The 24,113-nt window shown below is 41.5% G+C and overlaps 2 protein-coding genes across 5 annotated transcripts; one reads left to right on the top strand and one right to left on the bottom strand.

The window, feature by feature from the left end:
* The first annotated feature begins 862 nt into the window (after positions 1 to 862).
* On the top strand, positions 863 to 19,002 carry saga (S-antigen; retina and pineal gland (arrestin) a). Of its 4 annotated transcripts, none has more exons than XM_057858046.1 (16): positions 865 to 990; positions 1,072 to 1,123; positions 3,691 to 3,751; positions 3,834 to 3,878; positions 3,946 to 4,145; positions 4,508 to 4,567; positions 4,632 to 4,699; positions 4,764 to 4,905; positions 4,981 to 5,065; positions 5,286 to 5,355; positions 5,423 to 5,560; positions 5,634 to 5,711; positions 8,079 to 8,093; positions 13,048 to 13,115; positions 13,205 to 13,214; positions 15,388 to 15,946. In XM_057858046.1, the coding sequence occupies exons 2-16, from the start codon at positions 1,076 to 1,078 to the stop codon at positions 15,512 to 15,514; spliced, it is 1,215 nt and encodes a 404-aa protein (XP_057714029.1). In that variant the 5' UTR covers positions 865 to 990; positions 1,072 to 1,075; the 3' UTR covers positions 15,515 to 15,946. The 4 variants fall into 4 exon arrangements, with proteins under 4 accessions (XP_057714031.1, XP_057714029.1, XP_057714030.1 ...); XM_057858047.1 differs by having other exon boundaries at positions 866 to 990; positions 13,063 to 13,115; XM_057858048.1 differs by lacking the exons at positions 13,048 to 13,115; positions 13,205 to 13,214; positions 15,388 to 15,946 and adding an exon at positions 8,341 to 8,866 and having other exon boundaries at positions 863 to 990.
* A 559-nt stretch (positions 19,003 to 19,561) lies between these two features.
* LOC130929414 (otolin-1-like) lies at positions 19,562 to 21,421 on the bottom strand. The gene is made up of 3 exons (XM_057856520.1): positions 21,290 to 21,421; positions 21,121 to 21,201; positions 19,562 to 20,352 (listed from the first exon to the last, which is right to left on the bottom strand). The coding sequence occupies exons 1-3, from the start codon at positions 21,345 to 21,347 to the stop codon at positions 19,562 to 19,564; spliced, it is 930 nt and encodes a 309-aa protein (XP_057712503.1). The 5' UTR covers positions 21,348 to 21,421.
* Between the last annotated feature and the right edge of the window lie 2,692 nt (positions 21,422 to 24,113).

Genomic DNA, 24,113 nt, shown 5'->3' with positions numbered 1-24,113 from the left:
GAATGACATTAAAAAGTGAGACAAATTTGTCATGTGCATGTGTAATCTGTTGTGAGTCATCACAATGATGCCGGCCATAATCCAGGTAAAGCGTGTTGAGCTGCTGACCGGCACAAACCTGGATTACATTTTCACTGATGGAACACTGCGCTCCACCGGCTCGCCTAAATTGGAGGCGTACGTCCTTCGTACGTCGTCATCTGTGCAGATATCTGTGAAATAGCCATACAAAAAACAGTGCAGATCCCTAGCGGGACCACCCTGACCTTTGACCTTGATGTGTTTCGTGATTGCAAACAATACTTCGAGCAGACGCCAAGATATTAAACCGGGAGAAATACTGGAGACATCCCATATTATCAGCTCCTGACATGGAAACAAAACACACATAGACACACCCACAAGTACATGTACATACAGTATTAACAAATCCCACTAAGACACCTGAACTAAACAATAATAACACATAATAACACAGACACACACACGCATATGTGTGCATACACATCAGACTAACACACATACGCAAAAAGATTCACACCCTCACACATCAATTTACTAACTTACTGTATTTAGATAGAGGGCATTCGCTGACACCCTTCCAGTTCAAATTGATTGGATGTCCACTGGTAATAAACTCATTTAAAAAGTTTTAATATAGTGTTTAAGAGCCAAGGGATTAAATGTCTATCATCATCAATGGCGGTGAAGGAGTTAATACACAGACACAGCACAAGATTAATCTGATGGGCACTGCTGACGTTGTGGAACGCTTCAATCCTCTCAATGGTTCATTGAAGGGAGGAGGTGGTGGGCGTGGTCAACACAGGCGCGGTCACCGTGGCGATGCTTAACAGCCGTGCCTGCCCATTGGCTGTCGGAAGGGGGGAAGCCCGTGATCTTCACATATAGAGATGGAGAGTGCCGGTGTGGCACTTTATTGTCCTTGTCTCCGTCGTCCTTGTCTTCGACGTCCCCGTCTTCATCCGGGTGAGTCGATGTCATCGCTGTGTCATCGCGGCGGCGGCCCCAGAACTTTTGTTGACCGCTTCTTGTTTGTCTTCTGGCCAGAATCATGAGCCCCAAGAATGTGGTCTTCAAGAAGATCTGCAAAGACAAATCGGTCAGGTCACGCCATCCTGTTGGATCTTGGGCAATGAATGGTTGAATTTGTGACTGGATGGAAGGATGGATTGATGGATGGATGGAAGGATGGATTGATGGATGGATGGATGGACGGACGGACGGACGGACGGACGGACGGACGGACGGACGGACGGACGGACGGACGGACGGACGGACGGACGGGCGGGCGGACGGGCGGACGGGCGGACGGGCGGACGGATGGATGATAAATAACTGAATAACTTGATGATAGGTGGTCAGATGATAGATGAATGTATAATTTAATGATAGTTGACTAGATGATGAATGAATGACTACATAGTTGGGCAGATAAATAGATAATGAATGAATGAATAATTGTTTGACAGCCGGTGAATGAATGAATGGCTTGTTTATAGCTGACCAGTTGGTGGATGGATGGATGGATGGATGGATGGATGGATGGATGGATGGATGGATGGATGGATGGATGGATGGATGGATGGATGGATGGATGGATGGATGGATGGATGGATGGATGGATGGATGATGAATTAATAACTTGATGATAGTTGGTCAGATGATGGAGGAATGTATAATTTAATGATAGTTGACCAGATGATGAATGAATGACTTGATCATAGTTGGCCAGACGATGGCTGGAATCTAAATGGATAAATGAATAAATGAATAAATAATAACTTCATGATAGTTGGCCAGATGATGGATTAATAAATGAATAATTTGAGGATAGTTGACCAGATGATAATGACTGAATGAATAATTTTTAGAGCTGTCAAAATTATCGCGTTAACGGGCGGTAATTAATTTTTTTAATTGATCACATTAAAATATTTGACGCATTTAACGCACATGTCCCGCTTAAACAGATTAAAATGACAGCACAGTGTCATGTCCACTTGTTACTTGTGTTTTTTTAGTGTTTTGTCGCCCTCTGCTGGCGCTTGGGTGCGACTGATTTTATGGGTTTCAGCACCATGAGCATTGTGTCAACAATGGCGAGCTACTAGTTTATTTTTTGATTGAAATTTTTACAAATTTTATTAAAACGAAAACATTAAGATGAGTTTTAATATAAAATCTATAAAACTTGTACTAACATTTATCTTTTAAGAACTACAAGTCCTTCTACCCATGGATCGCTTTAACAGAATGTTAATCATGTTAATGCCATCTTGTTGATTTATTGTTATAATAAACAAATACAGTACTTATGTACAGTATGTTGAATGTATATATCCGTCTTGTGTCTTATCTTTCCATTCCAACAATAATTTACAGAAAAATATGGCATATTTTATAGATGGTTTGAATTGCGATTATTTACAATGAATTAGTTTTTAAGCTGTGATTAACTCGATTCAACGTTTCAATCGTTTGACAGCCCTAATAATTTTTTGGAGTTGGTTAGATGCTGAATGAATAATTTGAAGTGAGTTGGCCAGATGGTAAATTAATGAATAATTTGATGGGAGTTGGCCAGATGGTGAATGAATGAATGAATGAATGAATGAATGAATGAATGAATGAATGAATGCATGCATGAATGAATGAATGAATGAATGAATGAATGAATGAATGAGTAATAACTTCATAGTTGGTCAGTTGATGGCTGGATGGCTGGATGGATGGATGGCTGGATGGATGAATGAATGGATGGATGGATGGATGGATGGATGGATGGATAGATGAATGAATGAATGAATGAATGAATGAATGAATGAATGAATGAATGAATGACAGATGTGAATGAATGAACGAATGGACTGATTATAGCTGGTCAGTTGATGGATGGACGGACAGACGGACGGACGGACGGACGGATTGATGGATGATAAATGAATGAATAACTAGTTGATTATTGGTCAGATGATGGATGAATTAATATTTTAATAATAGTTGGCCAGACAATGAATGAATGACTTCATCATAGTTGGCCAGATGATGGCCAGAATTTGGATGGATAAATGAAAGAATAATAACTTGATGATAGTTGGCCAGATGATGGATGAATAAATGAATAATTTGAGGATAGTTGACCAGATGATGAATGAATGTATAATTTGAAGAGAGTTTGCTAGATGCTGAATGAATAATTTGATGAGAGTTGGCCAGATGATAAATGAATGAATGACTTGTTGACAGTTGGCCAAATGAATGAAAGACTTGATAATAGTTGGGCATCTTGTGACTGAATGAATAATTTCATCATAGTTGGCCAGACAATGAATGAATGAATACTTTAATGATAGTTGGCCAAATAACGAATGCAAGACTTAATGATAGCTGGCCATCTGATGAAAGAAAGAATAATGTAGAGAAAACTGGTCGGATTATGAATTAATAACAAATTAATTAGTTGTCCAGCTAATGGATGAATGAAAGGATAAATGATCCTAACACATTGGTCATCATCGTGTCGATGCCATCCACTCCCAGTCCTAATGGATTGGATGTCTGTCGCCGTGAATTGCAGCCAAAGAGTTCATTTTGGCCGAGATGATTGTTGCTTGGTTTAAAAAGTTTGCAAACCACTGCGTTAACAGTAAATTGACGGATGTCCAGGTGGGCGTGTACATGGGGAGGCGTGACTTTGTGGACCGCGTGGACTCGGTGGATCCAGTAGGTGAGGTCATGTAGGTGCCTGGTTAGTCGCCGGCCGCCTACTGGCGGTGACACTCATGCATCCCGTGTTGTCGCCCCACTAGATGGCGTCATCGTGATCGACCGCGAGGCCCTGCAGGGGAGGAAAGGTGAGTCTCGGCTGGTCCTCGACGAGCGCTCTGGTGGCCTTGTGAAAACGTTGTCACACCCCTCTAGTGTTCGTGACGCTGTCATGCACCTTCCGCTATGGCCGTGACGACATGGATGTGATGGGCATTGCCTTCCGCCGCGAGCTGTACCTGTCCACGCGCCAAGTGTATCCTCCCCTGCAAGACCGAGAACAGGGTGTCCACACCCGCACGCAGGCCAAGTTGCTGCGCAAGCTAGGAGACGACGCGTACCCCTTCTTTTTTGAGGTGCATACCAAACGAAAAACTAACGACAGCACTGTAAAGAAAAAAAAAAAAAGTGCAATTACGGTACACTAGAAAATTTCTGGAAAAATTGGGTGTGCCATTGGCTGCGCAAAACATCCAATCCATTTTGACTGGGCGGGCCAAATAAACGCTTGTTCGTACGACCCTCCCAGTCAAAAGGAATTGGACGACTAGCGCCGTTGAGGCCTGCCGATGAGTTAACAAGTAAGTTACCTGAAAACACCCCAAAGGTGAACAAAAATCGACACAATTTCTCCAGAAATTTAATCTTCTCGTTTCCCGTAAATTTTACGTTTTGTAACACTTTTCGGCTAATGTCTTCCATGCTGTTCCAATCGCAGTTCCCTGACAACTTGCCCTGTTCGGTCGCCATGCAACCAGCGCCCCACGATGTCGGCAAGGTAACACACAAACTACAGTATGTTTTTACCATATCCCGCAATCTCTTGCGTCTTGCCCACTCAGCAATGCGCGGTGGAGTTTGAGGTGAAAGCATTCAGCGCCGAGGCTCAGGACTCTAAAGTCCACAAAAGGTAACGTCGCCTGTCAGCTAAGCGCTGCTCAGCCACATCTCTATGCACTCCCGTCGTCTTCCAGGAGCTCGGTCAAGCTGATGATCAGGAAGGTGCAGTATGCCCCCGAGAGCCAGGAGGGGGCGACGGCGCCCTCTGTGGAAATCTCGCAGGATTTCTCCGTATCGGACAAGCCGCTGCACGTGACAGCGAGGCTGGATAAAGAGGTGGGGGCGGGGCAAAGAGGTGGAGGCCTGGCCATGGTAACCTGGCGTCAGGTGACTTCTTGTCCTTGTTTGCAGGTTTTTTACCATGGTGAGACCATGAGGCTGCACCTGGAAGTGGTCAACAACTCCAGCAGGAATGTCAAGAACGTGATCGTCTCCGGTACAGTGTAGTTTCCGTCTTAACTCTTTTCCAGCCATTGACAGCGGTGAAATTTAGACTGGGTATGTCTGGCGACGCCCATGATATGAAAAAGAATTGACATCCCTTAATTTAGGGTTCTTAAAGTTACGCATTGAATTTCACTTGTGGGAGCTGTCACTCTCGCAAAATGAATTTGGCTGGCGGACCACAAGTTTGACACCAGCATTGTCGTCCGTAGTGGATCAAGTTGCCACGGTGGTTCTGTACTCCAACGACAGCTACGTCAAATGCGTCGCCATAGAGGAAGGGTGAGTTAAGACCGAGCTTTGACGCGCACAAAACGCAAAAGTGCCGACGCTAGTCGTTCTCCTTCAGGGATACAGTTCCCGCAGGGACTTCGCTTCGCAAAGACATACTCCTGCTCCCCCTGTTGGCCAACAACAGGGAGCGGCGAGGTATCGCCCTTGACGGGAAGCTCAAGCATGAAGACACCAACTTGGCATCGTCCAGCATGTGAGCTGGTCGACCGTGTTTTGCGGGGACAAACGAATCCCATGTCGATGCTAACGATGAGTTTTGGTTGCAGCATCAAGCCGGGCATCCTGAAAGAGGTTCTGGGCATCTTGGTCTCCTACAGGGTGACGCTGAAGCTCATCATCGCAGGGTTGGTAGTTTACAAAATAGTAAAAAACGAGAAAAAAGGAGAAAAAAACATTTTTTAAATGACTCAAAATGGAAAATGTGATATGAATAGATGTCCATTCCATTTGACCTTCAGTTCAAGTACACTGCTGGCCAAAAGTATTGGCACGCCTGTAATTCTGTCAGATAATGCTCAATTTCTTCCTGATAATGATTGCTATTACAAATGCTTTGGTAGTAATATCTTCTTATATTTTGCTTGCAATGAAAAAAAACACAAAAGAGAAAGAAAAAAAAAATCATTATTATTTTACACAAAACTCCAGAAATTGGGCCGGATAAAAGTATTGGCACCCTCAGCCTAATACTTAGTAGCAAAACCTTGAGACACAATAACTGCGAACAATCGCTTCCGGTATCCATCAATGACTTTCTTATAATCTCTGTTGGAATTTTAGACAATTCTTCTTTGACCAACTGCTCCAGGTCTCTGAGATTTGAAGGGTGCCTTCTCCAAACTAATTCAGATCTCTCCACAGGTGTTCTATGGGAAGTCTCCAGTGCTTTCTCTCAAACCATTTTCAAGTGCTTTCTGAAGTGTGTTTTGGGTCATTGTCTTGCTGGAAGACCCATGACCTCTAAGGGAGACCCAGCTTTCACACACTGGGCCCTACATTATGCTGCGAAATTTGTTAGTAGTCTTCAGACTTCATAATGCCATGCACACGGTCAAGCAGTCCAGGGCCAGAGGCAGCAAAGCAACCCCAAAACATCAGGGAACCTCCGCCATGTTTGACTGCAGGGACCGTGTTCTTTTCTTTGAAGGCCTCGTTTTTTTCCCCCTGTAAACTCTATGTTGATGCCTTTTCCCAAAAAGCTCTACTTTTGTCTCATCTGACCAGAGAACATTCTTCCAAAATGTTTTTGGCTTTCTCAGGTAAGTTTTGGCAAACTCCAGTCTGGCTTTTTTAAGTCTCTGGGTCAGAAGTCGGATCTTCCTGGGCATCTTACCATAGAGTCCCTTTTCATTTAGACATCGACGGATAGTACGGGTTAACACTGTTGTATCCTCGGACTGCAGGACAGCTTGAACTTGTTTGGATGTTAGTCGAGGTTCTTTATGCACCAGCCGCACAATCTTACGTTGAAATCTCTTGTCAATTTTTCTTTACTGTCCGCATCTAGGATTAGCCACAGTGCCACTTATTGATGACACTGCGCACGGTGGACACAGGAACATTCAGGTCGTTAGAGATGGACTTGTAGCCTTGAGATTGCCCATGCTTCCTCACAATTTTGCTTCTCAAGTCCTTAGACAGTTCTTTGGTCTTCTTCCTTTTCTCCATGCTCAATGTGGTACAAACAAGGACACAGGACAGAGGTGGAGTCAACTTTAATCCATTTTAACTGGCTGCATGTGTGATTTAGTTATTGCCACCACCTGATATGTGGCACAGGTACGTAAAAGGTGCTGATAAATACACACATTAAAGAAGCATCACATGATCTTTCAAAGGGTGCCAGTACTTTAGAGGGGCTCATTTTTGGAGTTTTGTTTAATATGATAATCATTCTTTTTTTTTTTTTTTTTCCATTCTCCTTAGTGTTTTTTCATTGCAAGCAAAATCAATGAAGATATTACTACCACAGCATTTGTAATTGGAATCATTTTCTGGGAGAAATTAAGCATTATCAAACAGAATTGCAGGGGTGCCAATACTTTTGGCCAGCAGTGTAGATTGGACATTCATTGCCATCAATGGCAACCAATTAATAATTGGCCAAATAATCCTGCCTGAGTTTCACAGTTAATGACCCCATCAGCTCATCCAAGTGTCTTAGCAAATTCATATATTTTGATTTGACCTTTTCTGTTTTAAATTTTATATTATTTCATATATTTTTCTTTTATACATTTTTTGGTAAATTTTTAACATGGTTTCTGGTTTCTAGATATTTTATTATTTTAAAAATAATTTTTCAACCTTTTTATTTCATTATATATCTATTGTTCCATTCTCTATCTTGTTTTTTTTATGTATTCATTATTTAGAATAGTTTCATGTACTGTTTCACTATTTATTTCATTTTGTTTTAAAATGTTTTGTGAAAAAAGTATACATTTATTTATATTTTTTATGCATTATCAAATTAAATTTTTATTGTACATATTTTTAATGGTATTATTTATCATACTACTTGAATTTAGCACGTTTATTTCAAATCTAAAAGATACAAAACTGTTTAAAATTGTATTTTTAAATGTAACTACTGCATTATCTTTTTAATCATACATCAATCTGTACATGGAATATGTCTTTCAAGTTATCTGTCTTCATACTACATCTCTAATCATGTTTTCTTTGGACATTGCTGCCGACGCTTACAGCATGATGAGCTCAAGGTGCGTAATGTCACCAACACACTTACACTGGTTAATGTTTCAAATTTAATGTTATCAAATTTCAAGTCAGTGATCAATCAAAAAGAGTTAAGGTTTCAAAAGAGGATAACAGATCAGATATCCTAAATAAAAAAAAAAATTAAAAAAAGGAAAAAAAAGGAAAAGAAACCAGTGTTAGGTACTTTGTGGCATATGCAGGTTTTGTCTTCTGTTCAAAAAAACACAACCAAAACTGTCTTTCTTTCAGCCGCTGTGGTCCTAGAATTTACAACCAGGCTCAAGTCAAAAGAAGAAACTGTCTATTTTGTTGTAATTTTCCTGTAGGGGACAGCAACCAGACTAACACATAACAAAGTCACAAAGTAATAAAAATAATAATTTTTAAAAATCTGGCAAAATAAAGAAAAAACACTACAAATTGGCAAAAGTAAAATATCCTCAAAGCACATATGTAAGAGTTTAAATATTAAGTTTTAACCATTATTTCTTTTTATTTTTGTTTTTCGATAGTTTTCCACAAAAAAATGAAAATTCAAGTGAAATTGGTTGACTTGAAACTACTCTTTTTTTTTTTTGCGGTTGATTGGGACCGACCCTCCAAACCTCCTGCGAAAATTTAAAATCTGTGAATTACAGGCGGAGTTTTTTAACATTGAAAACATTTTGGTCTGTTCAATGTATTTATTCAGATTTAGCAGCATTAGAATTAGATATTATAACAAATGTTTTGTAAGCACTGCAAATGTAATAATTATGAAATAAATGAGATATTCTGTATAAATAAAAGAACACAATGATTTGTACATGTATACATGCATATATCTTAACATTTTTAAATAAAATACTGTATTTTTTATTTTTTAATTAAATTTTTTTTTTTTTTTTTAACATTTTTATTTCCTTAACTAGGAATGCTTAATCAGGTCCCATATGTATTCATTTAGAAATGTAGAGGTCCCTGGAGATCCGAAACCTTCGGTACACAAAAAATTCATTTTACTAATGCTAATGTATGAAACAAAAGAAGAATCATAGACTTCATAATAATATTGACGGGACCCATTGCGCCACGCCTTTAAGTAGGGGGCCATCCCACAATCCACTTATTATTCTCAAACACATGCAGCGATCCAACGCTGGATTTAGGTTGAAAAAGTACAAATGCTGTACTGCATACAAACAGGAAGGATTGTCTCAGGAGTGATTTGTTCGAGGATTCAAGGTAATTATTATATTTTTCGTACCATGCATGTGTAACCCGAGTCTGTTCTGTGCCGCCCCGCGTTCCGCTCCCACCTCTGACTAGGCTGGGACGCGAACCCGCGCGCCGCGACGATTCTAGTCGGCAGGCAAGCTCGGTAACCACTGCGCCAATAAAGCTCGAGCCAACGACGCAGCCGTTAGCGACCTTACATGAAGGAATCGGCGGGGAGGTTTCCACATGCTACAACGGATACACTTTCTGTGTACCCGTTACACTCTCCCCCCGAAACCTTCGCTGCCGATCCCGGACGAGCCCCCATTTGTAACCCGAGTCTGTTCTGTGCCGCCCCGCGGTCCGCTCCCACCTCTGACTAGGCTGGGACGCGAACCCGCGCGCCGCGACGATTCTAGTCGGCAGGCAAGCTCGGTAACCACTGCGCCAATAAAGCTCGAGCCTACGGCGCAGCCGCTAGCGTACTTACATGAAGGAATCGGCGGGGAGGTTTCCACGTGCTACAACGGATACACTTTCTGTGTACCCGTTACACTCTCCCCCCGAAACCTTCGCTGCCGATCCCGGACGAGCCATTTGTAACCCGAGTCTGTTCTGTGCCGCCCCGCGTTCCGCTCCCACCTCTGACTAGGCTGGGACGCGAACCCGCGCGCCGCGACAATTCTAGTCGGCAGGCAAGCTCGGTAACCACTGCGCCAATAAAGCTCGAGCCAACGGCGCAGCCGTTAGCGACCTTACATGAAGGAATCGGCAGGGAGGTTTCCACGTGCTACAACGGATACACTTTCTGTGTACCCGTTACACTCTCCCCCCGAAACCTTCGCTGCCGATCCCGGACGAGCCCCCATTTGTAACCCGAGTCTGTTCTGTGCCGCCCCGCGTTCCGCTCCCACCTCTGACTAGGCTGGGACGCGAATTTATAACCCGAGTCTGTTCTGTGCCGCCCCGCGGTCCGCTCCCACCTCTGACTAGGCTGGGACGCGAACCCGCGCGCCGCGACGATTCTAGTCGGCAGGCAAGCTCGGTAACCACTGCGCCAATAAAGCTCGAGCCAACGGCGCAGCCGTTAGCGTCCTTACATGAAGGAATCGGCGGGGAGGTTTCCACGTGCTACAACGGATACACTTTCTGTGTACCCGTTACACTCTCCCCCCGAAACCTTCGCTGCCGATCCCGGACGAGCCCCCATTTGTAACCCGAGTCTGTTCTGTGCCGCCCCGCGTTCCGCTCCCACCTCTGACTAGGCTGGGACGCGAACCCGCGCGCCGCGACGATTCTAGTCGGCAGGCAAGCTCGGTAACCACGTAGCGGGTACACAGAAAGTGTATCCGTTGTAGCACGTGGAAACCTCCCCGCCGATTCCTTCATGTAAGGTCGCTAACGGCTGCGCCGTTGGCTCGAGCTTTATTGGCGCAGTGGTTACCGAGCTTGCCTGCCGACTAGAATCGTCGCGGCGCGCGGGTTCGCGTCCCAGCCTAGTCAGAGGTGGGAGCGGTTACACTCTCCCCCCGAAACCTTCGCTGCCGATCCCGGACGAGCCCCCATTTGTAACCCGAGTCTGTTCTGTGCCGCCCCGCGTTCCGCTCCCACCTCTGACTAGGCTGGGACGCGAACCCGCGCGCCGCGACGATTCTAGTCGGCAGGCAAGCTCAGTAACCACGTAGCGGGTACACAGAAAGTGTATCCGTTGTAGCACGTGGAAACCTCCCCGCCGATTCCTTCATGTAAGGTCGCTAACGGCTGCGCCGTTGGCTCGAGCTTTATTGGCGCAGTGGTTACCGAGCTTGCCTGCCGACTAGAATCGTCGCGGCGCGCGGGTTCGCGTCCCAGCCTAGTCAGAGGTGGGAGCGGAACGCGGGGCGGCACAGAACAGACTCGGGTTACAAATGGGGGCTCGTCCGGGATCGGCAGCGAAGGTTTCGGGGGGAGAGTGTAACGGGTACACAGAACGTGTATCCGTTGTAGCACGTGGAAACCTCCCCGCCGATTCCTTCATGTAAGGACGCTAACGGCTGCGCCGTTGGCTCGAGCTTTATTGGCGCAGTGGTTACCGAACTTGCCTGCCGACTAGAATCGTCGCGGCGCGCGGGTTCGCGTCCCAGCCTAGTCAGAGGTGGGAGCGGACCGCGGGGCGGCACAGAACAGACTCGGGTTACAAATGGGGGCTCGTCCGGGATCGGCAGCGAAGGTTTCGGGGGGAGAGTGTAGCGGGTACACAGAAAGTGTATCCGTTGTAGCACGTGGAAACCTCCCCGCCGATTCCTTCATGTAAGGTCGCTAACGGCTGCGCCGTTGGCTCGAGCTTTATTGGCGCAGTGGTTACCGAGCTTGCCTGCCGACTAGAATCGTCGCGGCGCGCGGGTTCGCGTCCCAGCCTAGTCAGAGGTGGGAGCGGACCGCGGGGCGGCACAGAACAGACTCGGGTTACAAATGGGGGCTCGTCCGGGATCGGCAGCGAAGGTTTCGGGGGTAGAGTGTAGCGGGTACACAGAAAGTGTATCCGTTGTAGCACGTGGAAACCTCCCCGCCGATTCCTTCATGTAAGGTCGCTAACGGCTGCGCCGTTGGCTCGAGCTTTATTGGCGCAGTGGTTACCGAGCTTGCCTGCCGACTAGAATCGTCGCGGCGCGCGGGTTCGAGTCCCAGCCTAGTCAGAGGTGGGAGCGGAACGCGGGGCGGCACAGAACAGACTCGGGTTACACATGCATTTTGAAATGTGAAAAAAATCAATTGGAGAAATTAACTGCTACGGCATTAGCATCATAATTTGCAATACTTACGTAAAATAAATGCTAACAACCTGTTATTTTGCTTTTAACCAAGAATCGAGACTGTTTTACGTTCATATCTATAAAGAACTCAGTGATTTAAGCAATTATTCACAAGAATTTTCCACGTTAAAAGCTCTTTGTGGTGATAAGGCGGCGCAACAGTGGCTTAAAGACTAGCAGCACATTCGACATATTTACGTAAAATAAATGCTAACTGCCCGGTTCTATGCTATTCTACCAAAGAATCGAGACTGTTTTACGTCCATATTTATTTTTAAAAATCAGGGATTTATGCATTTATTCACAAGAATTTTCAACGTAAAAAGCGCTTTGTGGTGATACGGCAACGCCACAGTAGCTTAAAGACTAGCAGCGCATTCATCATATTTACTTAAAATAAATGCTAACTGCCTGGTTTTTTTTGCTTTTCACCAAGATTCGAGGCTGTTTTACGTTCATATCTATAAAGAATTCAGGGATTTAAGCATTTATTCACAAGAATTTTCAACGTAAAAAGCTCTTTGTCTGTGTTTCCACTCGGTCAACTTTGACGGAGATAGGCCCACTATTAATCGGCCCCGCACCCCATGTCCCCTCAATATATTATGAAGTCTATGGAAGAATATAACTGGGCACAACCAGCGAGATGAACTAGCAAGCAATGGCTGCTGAAGTTAGCTCATCTTTTAGTACTCCATGCCTGCTGTGATCTTGAGTAGTCATGTGATAACATCCGGAGAGTGAGGTGGTACCTAACAAACGAGTTACACTTGAGCACCACTAGGGGGTGACAAATCATTACAAATGAAGACAGGCAATCGCAGGACATGCGAGCAAATTTAATGTGGTGTTTGAGTAGAGCTTGGAATGAATTAAGCGATTTACATGTAAAATGTGATTCATTATATGAAAAATCATGATACAAACAAATTCATTTCATATATTGAGGTACCACTGTATTGATCAGTTGTTTGTGTGCCAGTGAGGTCTCGCTGGAGCTTCCTTTCAAACTGATGCACCCCAAACCCGACACAGGTGATGTTCTTCATTATCTTCTTAAAAATATACCTACAAACATCACAAATATCTCATACACTTATTTTCCTTCTTCTTCTTGCCAACAGTCAAGGAAAGGTAACAAGCGTTTAATTCTAATTTGGGCTAAGGGTTGCCAACTCGCTGAAAACAAAATATGGGACACCTTATTAGTCGAGCCGGCCGGTCGATAACCATCAGCCTTTATTATTATTTTTTTTTATGTGAAGTGATTTTTTAAAAATTGAAACTGTAACATAAAATTTACTCAAACCTGAATTAATTAGGTACATACTTGAGTGATCTAAGCACATGGAAAAACAATAAGTATCAGCAATCACTGGTAAAGTCAATAAAGTGTTTGTCCAATATTTTTTTTCTTCTTGTAATTGTACTTTATTAAAAGATGCACAGTTAATGGATTTACAGTTACTCACGTAGACTGCGACTGTTTTTGTTTTAGTGCATGCGCTGTTAAAGGATTCGAGGATAGATTTGTTTTCCCAATTTAAACTCTTTTGGGTCGTACCCGTGAAACTGAATTCGTCCACAGACAAGATTCGTCGTGGTCGAAAAGAGTTGTATTCACACACCCACAAAAAAAAATCCGACATCAGAATTTTGTAGTCACAGATACAAATGCCTAAATACGAACACGAACGCGTAAATATGAGAACAAATCTTTTATATACGAACACGAATGCGTAAATACGAGTACGAACCCAGATAGCAGACTGACGTTGAAAAGATCTCAACATTCCGCTGTCGATGTTATATCAATGAATGAAACGTCAATTTTGCACCCTCAATTAATGTTGTTTCAACGTTGAAATCCTTACAACACCTAAACGTCATTTCGACTATCAATGATATTGGAACAACGCTGAATCAATGTTGTTTTCGACCAAAACGCCCGCTCATCCGTAATTCAATGACTTTTCAATCATATTTCCCGGTCAATCATAAACCAACTGTTTGTCAACATTAGTTCATCAAATATAAAACAATGTTAATCCAACCATCGCCTGACATACCATAGAACAACGCTATTTCAACATCACTTGAAATTTCGATGTCAACCATACTGATGATTTTGATGGAAAAATCAACGTTTATTCAATGTCGGTCTGCTATCTGGGAATCTTTCTGACATCTATCTTACTCCATAGGAATACGAAAGAAATAAACAGAACACAAAAATAATGATACAATTGGTGGAAATAAAGTACACAGAGAAGAACAAGAAAACAAATGATAATCATTTTAAATATGCTTTTTACTCGCGCTTCATTGAAACCACTTATCTCCCACACTCTTATTTTGCCTTCTGTTAGGGACAGTACCTCGACCAATGAGATGAGTGGGGTTTCATATTGTTTCATCAGCTAATTGGTCAAAAAGCAGGAGAGGAGGAGAGTGTGTATTTCCCTGCATATTCTTGTAAAGCACCATTTCAATACTCGTATGTTCTACAAATAAGACACTAGGGGTGGGAACCTCTTGATACGATACGATTTGCTATACAAAGCTCACAATAAAGATGATTTCACGTTATGGCGATACGACTATTATCGATACATTGGTCAGGAAAAAAATTTCGAATATTCCACAAAACAACTAATAAACAGAAAAACATGCTATTTTCATCCTCCTGCTGTGAATTGGAATGAGTTTATCACTAGACGTCCAATCCGTTTGAGCTGGCATCCCTCCCACCTCAAACAAATTGGACATCTATGGCGGTCAATGGCAACCAATGAGTTTGATTTGGGCATATTTCAGGCCATTTGCTGTTGATTTTTGGTCAATTCGTATTGATTTTGGGGCATTTATGGGTCCCTTACCTTTGATTTTGGGGCATTTATGGGTCCCCTCCGGTTTACTTTGGGTTACAGAACAGGAAGTGACCCAAGAATCTCCCCAAAAATGACTCAAACTCAACAGAACGTGACCTGTAAATGCCCATAAATGAACAAAAAGTGACCTGTAAGCGCCCCAACGATATGTCGATTCTTGGCAGGAGCATATCGGTAATCTTTTGGGATCCAAAGTATCACGATATATCTCTAGTTTGATATTTTGTCACATTCCTATAAAACACTATTTTCGAGTTTTATGATAATGCAGGTCAAAGCTAAATAAGGAACGTGTACTTTTGTTTCTGAATACGGGACGATTCCGTTTTTCAAGGGACAGTTGGCAACCCTAGCTAAGGTGGCTACTTAGCTATTTTCGCTAACGTGATGTTTTGTGTTTTTGCGTCCGTGTCAAGCGAAATGGAGGAGGAGATGGTGTTCCAGGAGTTTAAGCGATCGTACCTTCGAGGAATGATCGCAGACGACGATGAGGAGGAAGGAAACGTGTCGGGCGGCGATGACATGGCGCCAAAAGAAAAATGAGAGAGTGCTGGGAGGATGGATTAGCCACCCTAGTAGCTAACTAGCACCTGACATTGGACTGGGATGGTCAGCATTGGTTATGTTTTAGTGGAATTGACATCCGTTTGTACTGGGAGGGGCGAACCCTATCAGTCCAAACGGATTGGACGTCTAACGTCGTCAGTGGTAGTCAGCGAGTGAACGTGTGAAAAATGCTAAAGCCGTTAGAACAGTGGGAAGGTTATTAATGTCTTTCCACAGTTTGAGTGTTGTAAGTGTTCATTTGACAAAAATTACAGTGTACTCTTTTTAAAAACAGCTTTTTCAGAGCAACGCTGGTACAGCCGTCAGTGCCAGTCGCAGCCAATGAGTTCATTGTTAGCATGCTATTAGCAAGTTAGCTGTTGTGGAACATTCCATAAGACAAAAAGCCCAATAAAGTACTTGAAAACATCACAGTGTCGAATTGATATCTTTTAGTTCAGTGATGACATCATCATGGTCGAGAGTTCAAAGTGAGATAATAATTGAATCTAGATTAAAGTCCGTTCTTGTAAGATTATCTCAATAAAAAAACGTCAAATTAAAAAAAAAATGACATAATATCGGCTGTCTATAATAGCAATTACTTTACATTAAAATGAGTTTGTAATAATTCACTATTAAAAGAATATATACTGTATATAGCGGAAAACAGACGACTAAAAAAGCAGTTTCTGCTCTTGCACTACTGTTTAAAATAAACTGCGGTATTTTAAGCCAAAATAACTTCTGTGTTTGTTAGAACAATATGTCTATATGCTGCCATAGCAGATTCATGGCGCATTAAGACACCGAACTATTTGTAATTGGTCTGTTTTACCCTGGAAACCCCCGTTTGCGGACGTCACGCAACCATTTTTTGTTTCAACCCAGCCATAAAACGAAGGTAATTAATTATATTTATTAATTATGAGGTCTGTCATTTTAGCTTAGAATCATTAATTGATGTTTAAAAAAAACAACTTTAAAAAGTTATTCACTCGCATGTTTTAAACTTTTAAACATATTCCGTCACAATGAAAAAATTAACGTCTGTAAAAAAAGTCACGGATATCTACCTCATAACTATCGCTTAATTGTATTTTCCTCATTACTGTCGCATTTTCCCCAATATTTTAGATGATAAATAATCTATCCATACAAAGAAAAATTGAAAAAAAAAAAAAAAAAAAAAAGAACATTTCGACCACTCCTTGATGTCTGCGATTTCTGCATCGCGACCCTTGTTATATTACCATGTTTCACCCATAAAATCCCCCAAAAATCCGGCTTTGGCCTTTCACAGCTGTGTCTTGACACTCGGTGATTCTTGCAGTGACGTGCGGTGAGGTTCATGGTTGGTGAGGCACTGACTCCTTTAGTGTCAGATTTCCAAATATATAAACCAAAAAGGGTAGCTTATTCAATTGGCTACTGGTTATTTCATATCTCATCAGCATTCTTTACAAAACGCGCACACACGGTACATATTATCGATACGTAAAAGTAAGAAAATAACATGCATTTGCGATAATTCATGCAACATAAATGAGAGTAAAGAGTGGTGTACAAAACCACAGAATCTTATTCTGACCTTTAGTGAAATATTCAGTTGTTTTTAAAACTTGTAATTCTGATACTTTAATCAATTTATTACAGATTGCTAAACAAAAAGTGTGAAAAGAAAAACAATATTTTATTTAAGGCCAAAATTTAGTTTTTAAATATTCTATTGTATTTTTCTTAGTCTAAGCTCTTTTTTTAAAATTGTTTTTAGAAGATTGAAATGAAAACTGTTTGTGGTCTTGCGCCTGTCCTTCACCACAACAACCGCCGTTACTTTGGAAGAGCATAGGTTTGGTCTCAACATTCGTAGGGACGATATAACAGCATAACCTGCATGTAGGTACACTTTTTGCTGGGGACGGGACATTAATAAGACCAAACAGATTGGATGAAGGGGTCAAAGGGCCACATTTCTCATGTATATGAACCTAGTTAATTAATAGGCAAAATGATCGATGCAAAATAAATCCTTATCTACTGATAATAACTTTTATGTGCATTGGTTCAGATGATACACTGTTCGATTCAAACCTTTGTTTTCAAAAAATACTAAAGAAACATTTTGAAAACTTCCTGAATAAATGTCTGGTTTTTATTAGCATAAACATAATGAAAATAATTCACTTACTAATGGTAGGGTCAATTCTATCCTTACAACATATGGAACTATTGAAAGATCTAAATTCTCTATATAACTGAACATTATATCATGCAAAAAAGGTAAGGCTGCTTAAACGTTTGTGGGGACAATTTTAGCATCCTGAAAAGTTGGTAGTGTTATGTCCCTACCGTCCCTATGCAAACCTACGCCCTTTTTGTAAAAGTCCTCCTTATTTTCCTTTACCTTAAAAAAAATCTCTCCGCCTCAATGGAGAGGATTGCTTCAATTAGATCGCTGTGTTCTATTTGACAAGCCAGAAGACACAGTGGATGTGTCCAAATGTCTAGCTAACCTTTCATCTTTCTTAGCAAAACCATGTAATCGTTCTACATATATGCCACGTTTAGAAGAGCTTACTCGCTCATCGTTACCACGAAATGTTAACTCCTGTTTAGCTAGGATGCAGGTTGCATTAATGAGGTCTTTCAAACTCTTTACCTTAGCGTTCTTGATGCTACCGTTGAGCTTCCGCTGTTCGTCAAAGCCAAATCGATCCTTGAGCTTCCAAAAGTTTTTAAAGCAATCAGGCTTTGAATGTGAGTGGTCGAGCTCTCGTGTAGCTTCGTGGTAGTTTTTTAATGTCACAATATCTCGTGTTAGTCCAGAAATTGGCACAAGTTGAGAAAAAAAGGCAGGGAAAGCAGCAAAGCCGATTTTTTCGAAGGACAGCCACATAGCCAGTCTTTTCGGGTGTACCAGTCCGTTTGAAAAGCGCGAGTTATCTTCTGTCCCGTAGTTTGAAGCAAACCTTTTAGCTCCGGTGTCGTTAATCGCGTCCACTTTTGACGGAAAGTCCAGTTTCACGTACGCCCCCTTTCAGTGCGGCAGAGTACTATCTGCCGCAGCCTGTGCCTTTTCACTGCGGTTTTATTTCCCATCAGCAAAACTAAATATGTCGCTAGCAAACATTAAACTTTCAGGGTTAAAGACATTAGCCAGACTGTGGAAAATCAGGTCAAATAAACGTATCTGGAAACATTATAATGGTGACATGCAGATGTACGGCAACCAGCACGCTCCAATTCCATGTATCAACCCAGTTTGTTATGGATTGCGCAATCAGAGGTGAGGCTTTACTCGTTGCTGCCGCACCTCTCGTTTCATTTCGTTATTTGAACAGGAAATGGGCAAATTCAGCGATTTTGACTATAAAAAATGTTTGAAATGAGTCATACACAAAGAGCAATGGACAAATATTAATATAAATTTGATGCTATAATTATTTTTTTGTCATGATGACAGGTGAGGCTCCCCTGACCGCACGTCACTGGATTCTTGCTACATGGAGGTTTTGGATCGAAATAAGGTAAGTACAAGATAATATCTCATTAAAGTCATGGCGTCTTTAATTCTGCTCTTTCATGCTCTCACCTCCAGATGGGGTTTCGCTGTTATAAAAATAAAAAATAAAAAATCTTTTTAAATGCCCTCCTGTTCAAAATGTTTCTTCCCCCAGAAAATTGAGATTTTAAGCTTTCCAATGATTTATCACACGTTCATATGGGACAATTTTGAAAGCTGGCCAAATTGGGGGTCTCAGAGCAGAACTTCAAGTAACCTGAGTGTTTTCCGCAATATATATTTTTTTAAACATGGTATCGGTTCAGTATCAGCATTGCCTGATACCACACAGCCAGTTATTGGTATGGGAGGTCAAAAAATAGTATCGGTGCAACACTACTTTTTACAGGTGTTTGCAATAATACAACAGTTAAAATGTTATTCAAAACAGGAAGTGCCACGATTTTTCAGATTTTTCAACAGTACAATTCTGGCAACCACAGCTGTCAGGAATTTTTTTTTTTTTTTTTTTTTTTTTTTTACAGTGGAGCGAATAAAACCCAGCAGGCGTCGGGCCACAGCAGATACCCGCTGAAAGTACTGCTGCTGTCTTTAGCCGCATACAAACCGTTACTGAGTGCGTCCTTCACCTTAAGATACACCGTGTCCCCCGCAGTGCAATGCAGCACCACCGTGTGGCCAAAGGTGTACTTGCGCTTGCTGTTGACCACCGGCTGGGAGTTGAGGAATAAAGCCACATCTAGCCACTTCTGGGCAACCGCTAGGTGGAAGGTAAAGACAAAGGTACCGTTGACGGGGGCTGTGTAAATCCCTGAAAGAGGGTCGAAGTGGCCCTGCTGATTAGTGATGACATGCGGGAAAGGAACGGGCCGCTCAGGAGCGGGAAATGATTGGTTGACATGTGCAAAGAAAGCTGACTTGATGGCAGGGGTACAAGGCCCAATGGAGCCGGCGGGGCCCGGAACTCCTGGACTGCCCTTCGACCCCTGTGGGCCGGCAGTACCTCGATCCCCCGAGTCCCCTTTAGCTCCCTTGTTACCTGCTGCTCCTTTGGCACACTTACAGCTGCCTTGCTCACCCAGGGTACCTTTCTGGCCCCTCATCCCGGGATCTCCGGCTTTACCCGACACCCCCTTATTACCCTTGGTACCTCGGGATCCTTCAATTCCCCGGACTCCGGCTGATCCCGGGGGTCCTTGTAGACCAGGGGGGTTCTTAACACGCTGACAAGCTGCAGGGCATATTCCATTTTCTCCTCGTGGACCCAGCAAACCTGGGAAGCCAAGCTGTCCTCGGTAACCCGTCTCCCCTGCAGTCAGTGAAAACATGGTTTAGGTTGTGGAGACAATGTTAAACAGCACTACTGTTTTTTGTTGTTGTTTTTTTTCAATACATTTTTTATTTTAGAATCTCGGACGCCATTTTACCATGTATTATTCATTTATTTATTTTACAAGCTACTTTAGATGGTCCTTTTGGAGCTCTTCTGCAGATTATTATGAATGAAGTTTATTATGAACCCACCCATGACAGTGGTTACTACAGTTGAAACCTAAAACCTTTAATCCCTCATAGAGTAATTGACTAATTTTGGTAATGCAAAATAATAATAATAATGATAATAATAATAATAATAATAAACATTTTGGGGGAACTTTGACACTTTATTGGCAAGTGACTGTTTTTGTTCATTTACACAAACGTCAAAAACTTTTTTAAAAAAAATTTTTTTTAATCCTTATTGTTTTGTTTGTTTGTTTGTTTTGTTTTGTTTTGTTTTTTTAATTGTATAAGTATAAATGCATTAATCAACTGGAAAATGCAATTTATGCAGAAATTACGATGTTGGCTTTGCTGTGATGGTTGATATATTGGGTCACTCCCTGTTGATTTTGAGGCATTTTGTTATCTCCTAACCATTAATTCATGAACAAATGATTATAGTTATCAATACATTTGACAATCAATTTTCATTGATTAGTCGAATAATTGTTGCAAGGCTAGTTGGCAGACATCATGGAAGGAAGGTAAACCCTAACTACAATGTTGTCAGCAACAAAAAAACGAGGTAGCTGACCTTTTTCTCCTAGATGGCCTGCCGTTCCAGTGACACCAGAACCTCCGGGTGGCCCCTTCTCCCCCTGTTGCCCCATTTGACCTGACCACAGACAGAAAAAATACAATAGAAAGACATGAGGACCAAAGAAATGCCTTTAGATCAAATTTAGATGGAAGGTCAGTCTCACCTTTTGAACCCGGATGTCCAAGGATTCCCCGAAGCCCCGTGAACCCGGTCAGTCCCATTCTTCCGGGACTTCCTGACGCACCAGATAAAAAGTCAGGGATGAGGACGGACGTGGTCACTTGTCGGCATCTTAACTTTTTACAGGGCACTCATTGAACTCATTGGCTGGGCGGGGCCAGTGGACGAACTCCCAATCAAAATGGATTGGACACCTTGCGCATTCAATGGCATCTTAAGAGTTAACAGTAAATATTTTCCCATTTAATTTTTCAAATATTTAATGTTTTTTTTTTCAGAAAAGTTAAGTTTTTTATTTTTATTTTTTACTTTTTTTGTAACTGTAATTAAGAAAAATAATTTTTTTTTTAAATCTGTAAATATGTATTATATATATTTAATTTAAAAAATGTTTAGTTACAAAAAAAAAAAAATAAATAAACTTCATTTTAAAAAAATATTTTCTACACATATTTTAAAATTAATTAATGACACATATGTTAAAAAAACACGCACACACAAAACGAGCAGTCATTGGCAGTACGCCCAGTTTAAATTAAATGGATGTCTATCTCTGTCAAGGGCATGCAATGAGTTGAATACAATGGTGAAACAAATCGATTTAAGAGTGTTAATGTGGGCCATAATCCAAATCTCTTTGAATTCATCGGCTGCCATTGACAGTGCTTGATGTCCAAACCATTTCGACTGGAAGGACTGGCTATGAATGCTCATCTTTCAGCACCATTGACAGTGACAGATGTCCAATTAATTTCAACTGGGAGGGACAAATGATGTTCATTCGCCCCTCTCAGTCAAAATGTATTGGACGTCTAGCGCCATCAATGGATGCTATAGAAATATGGTAACATATTTTGTTTTATTATGGTAACGTATGTCGGAAAACACTCAGGTGAATTGAGGTTCTGCTCTGAGACCCCCAATTTGGCCAAATTTCAAAATTGTCCGATATGCATGTGTGATACATCATTGGAAAGCTTAAAATTTCAATTTTCTGGGGGAAGGAAAAATTTAACCAGGAGGGCTTTAAAAAAAAATTTTTTTTTGAACAGCAAAACCCTAACTGGAGGCGAGAGCACGCGAGAGCAGAATTAAAGACGCCACAATTTTAATGAGATATTATCGCGTACCTACCTTGTTTCGATCCACAAACTCCATGTAGCATGTGTTACCGAGTGTCAAGACACATCTGTGAATGGCCACAGCCAGATTTTTGGGGGGATTTTATGGATGAAACATGGTGATATAACAAGGGTAGCGATGCAGAAATTGCAGACAACAAGGAGTGGTTGAGATTTTCTCTTTCATATAGTTACCCTTTTAAACGTTATTTTCCCATTTTTCTTTGTTTGGATCGATTATTTATCATCTAACATATCAAGGAAATTGCGACAGTAACAAAAAAAATACACTTAAGCGATAGTTATGAGGTAGATATCCGTGACTTTTTTACAAACGCCAAATTTTTCATTGTGACATAATTAGTTTAAAAGTTAAAAACATGCAAGGGAATATTTTTTTTAAGTCGTTTTCTTTTTTTAAGCTAAATATTAGACATCAATTAATGATTCTAAGCTAAAAATGACAGACATTTGGAATAATAAATATAATTACTTACCTTCTTTTTATGACTAGGTTGAAACAAAAGTGGTTGCGCGACGTCTGTAAACGGGGGTTTTCAGGGTAAAACCGACAAATTAAAAATAGTTTGGGGTCTTAATGCGCCATGAATCTGCTTTTTAATTCATATTTTGGGGGGAAATGTTTGAAAATGTGTTATATGTGGGACAGGGATTTTCACAAATTCAGTAGAATTGCCCATGCCAGTGGTGGAAGGTAACGAAGTAAAAGTACTTCATTACTGTACTTAAGTACAATTTTGTGTATCTGTACTTTACTTTTTACTTCTACTTCACTATATTTTACAACAGATACCTATACTTTTTACTGCACTACTTTTCAAATTGTCAGCTGTGTTACACATTACATTTGTGTGTTTGTTGGTGTTTGTTTGTTTGTTTGTTTGTTTGTTTGTTTGTTTTATCTGTTAGTTTTTTTTTCATTGTGAATTGATAGTTTTCATGCCGTCGGCGCAATCGATAAACCCCGTGCAACTATACTGTAACCGAGCACTAGAGGCAGCAGCACGAGTGCGAGCACGATTGGGTAGATGAAAAAGACACAGTGTTGATCAATACAAATCACCACACTCTCGAACAGCAGGTGGCAGTATGCTCCTGATAGTTGCATGGAAGTCGCCATTAAGCCAAGTTTTGGAGTTTTTGAGCTTGTTAAGCTTCTGTGTGTGGTGCAGTCAATTTTATCGCTCGTTTTTTCTATTCTGCACAGTTTTAAATAAAACTGAGCTGTCAATGAATTTTTTGGTTGTTTCTTAAAATATTGACTCAGATCTCTGTATGTATGTGCGTATGTACAGTGGTACCTCTAGTTACGAAAGTCTTTACATACAGAATTTTCAGGTTAAGACTCGCCTCAACAGGAAAATATTGCCTCTTGTTATGAACGAAATTTCAGGGTACAAAAGGCAAAAATACAGTACGCCTGGAACAGCTCCCAGTGTTTACTGAATGTAACATACTTATAGCTGCTCTTCCATTGGCTGTTGCCTGGCATTCCTGGCATTTAATTGGCTAAAAGGGACCTCTACTGTATGTGTGCAGTATGTGTGTATCCCAGCACCCTCTTCATTCGTTACTCTTGTTCTGACAACTTTACATGAGTTTATTGGCTTTTATTCTTTATTATTTTCTTGTTTTTTTTTTTACATTATGCACAACTCTGATTTT

The sequence above is a fragment of the Corythoichthys intestinalis genome, chromosome 14, assembly GCF_030265065.1.
Source record: "Corythoichthys intestinalis isolate RoL2023-P3 chromosome 14, ASM3026506v1, whole genome shotgun sequence".
In the NCBI taxonomy this organism is placed as follows: Eukaryota; Metazoa; Chordata; class Actinopteri; order Syngnathiformes; family Syngnathidae; genus Corythoichthys; species Corythoichthys intestinalis.
Note: the sequence above shows the minus strand (reverse complement) of the source record. Positions and strands in the feature narration are given on the sequence as shown.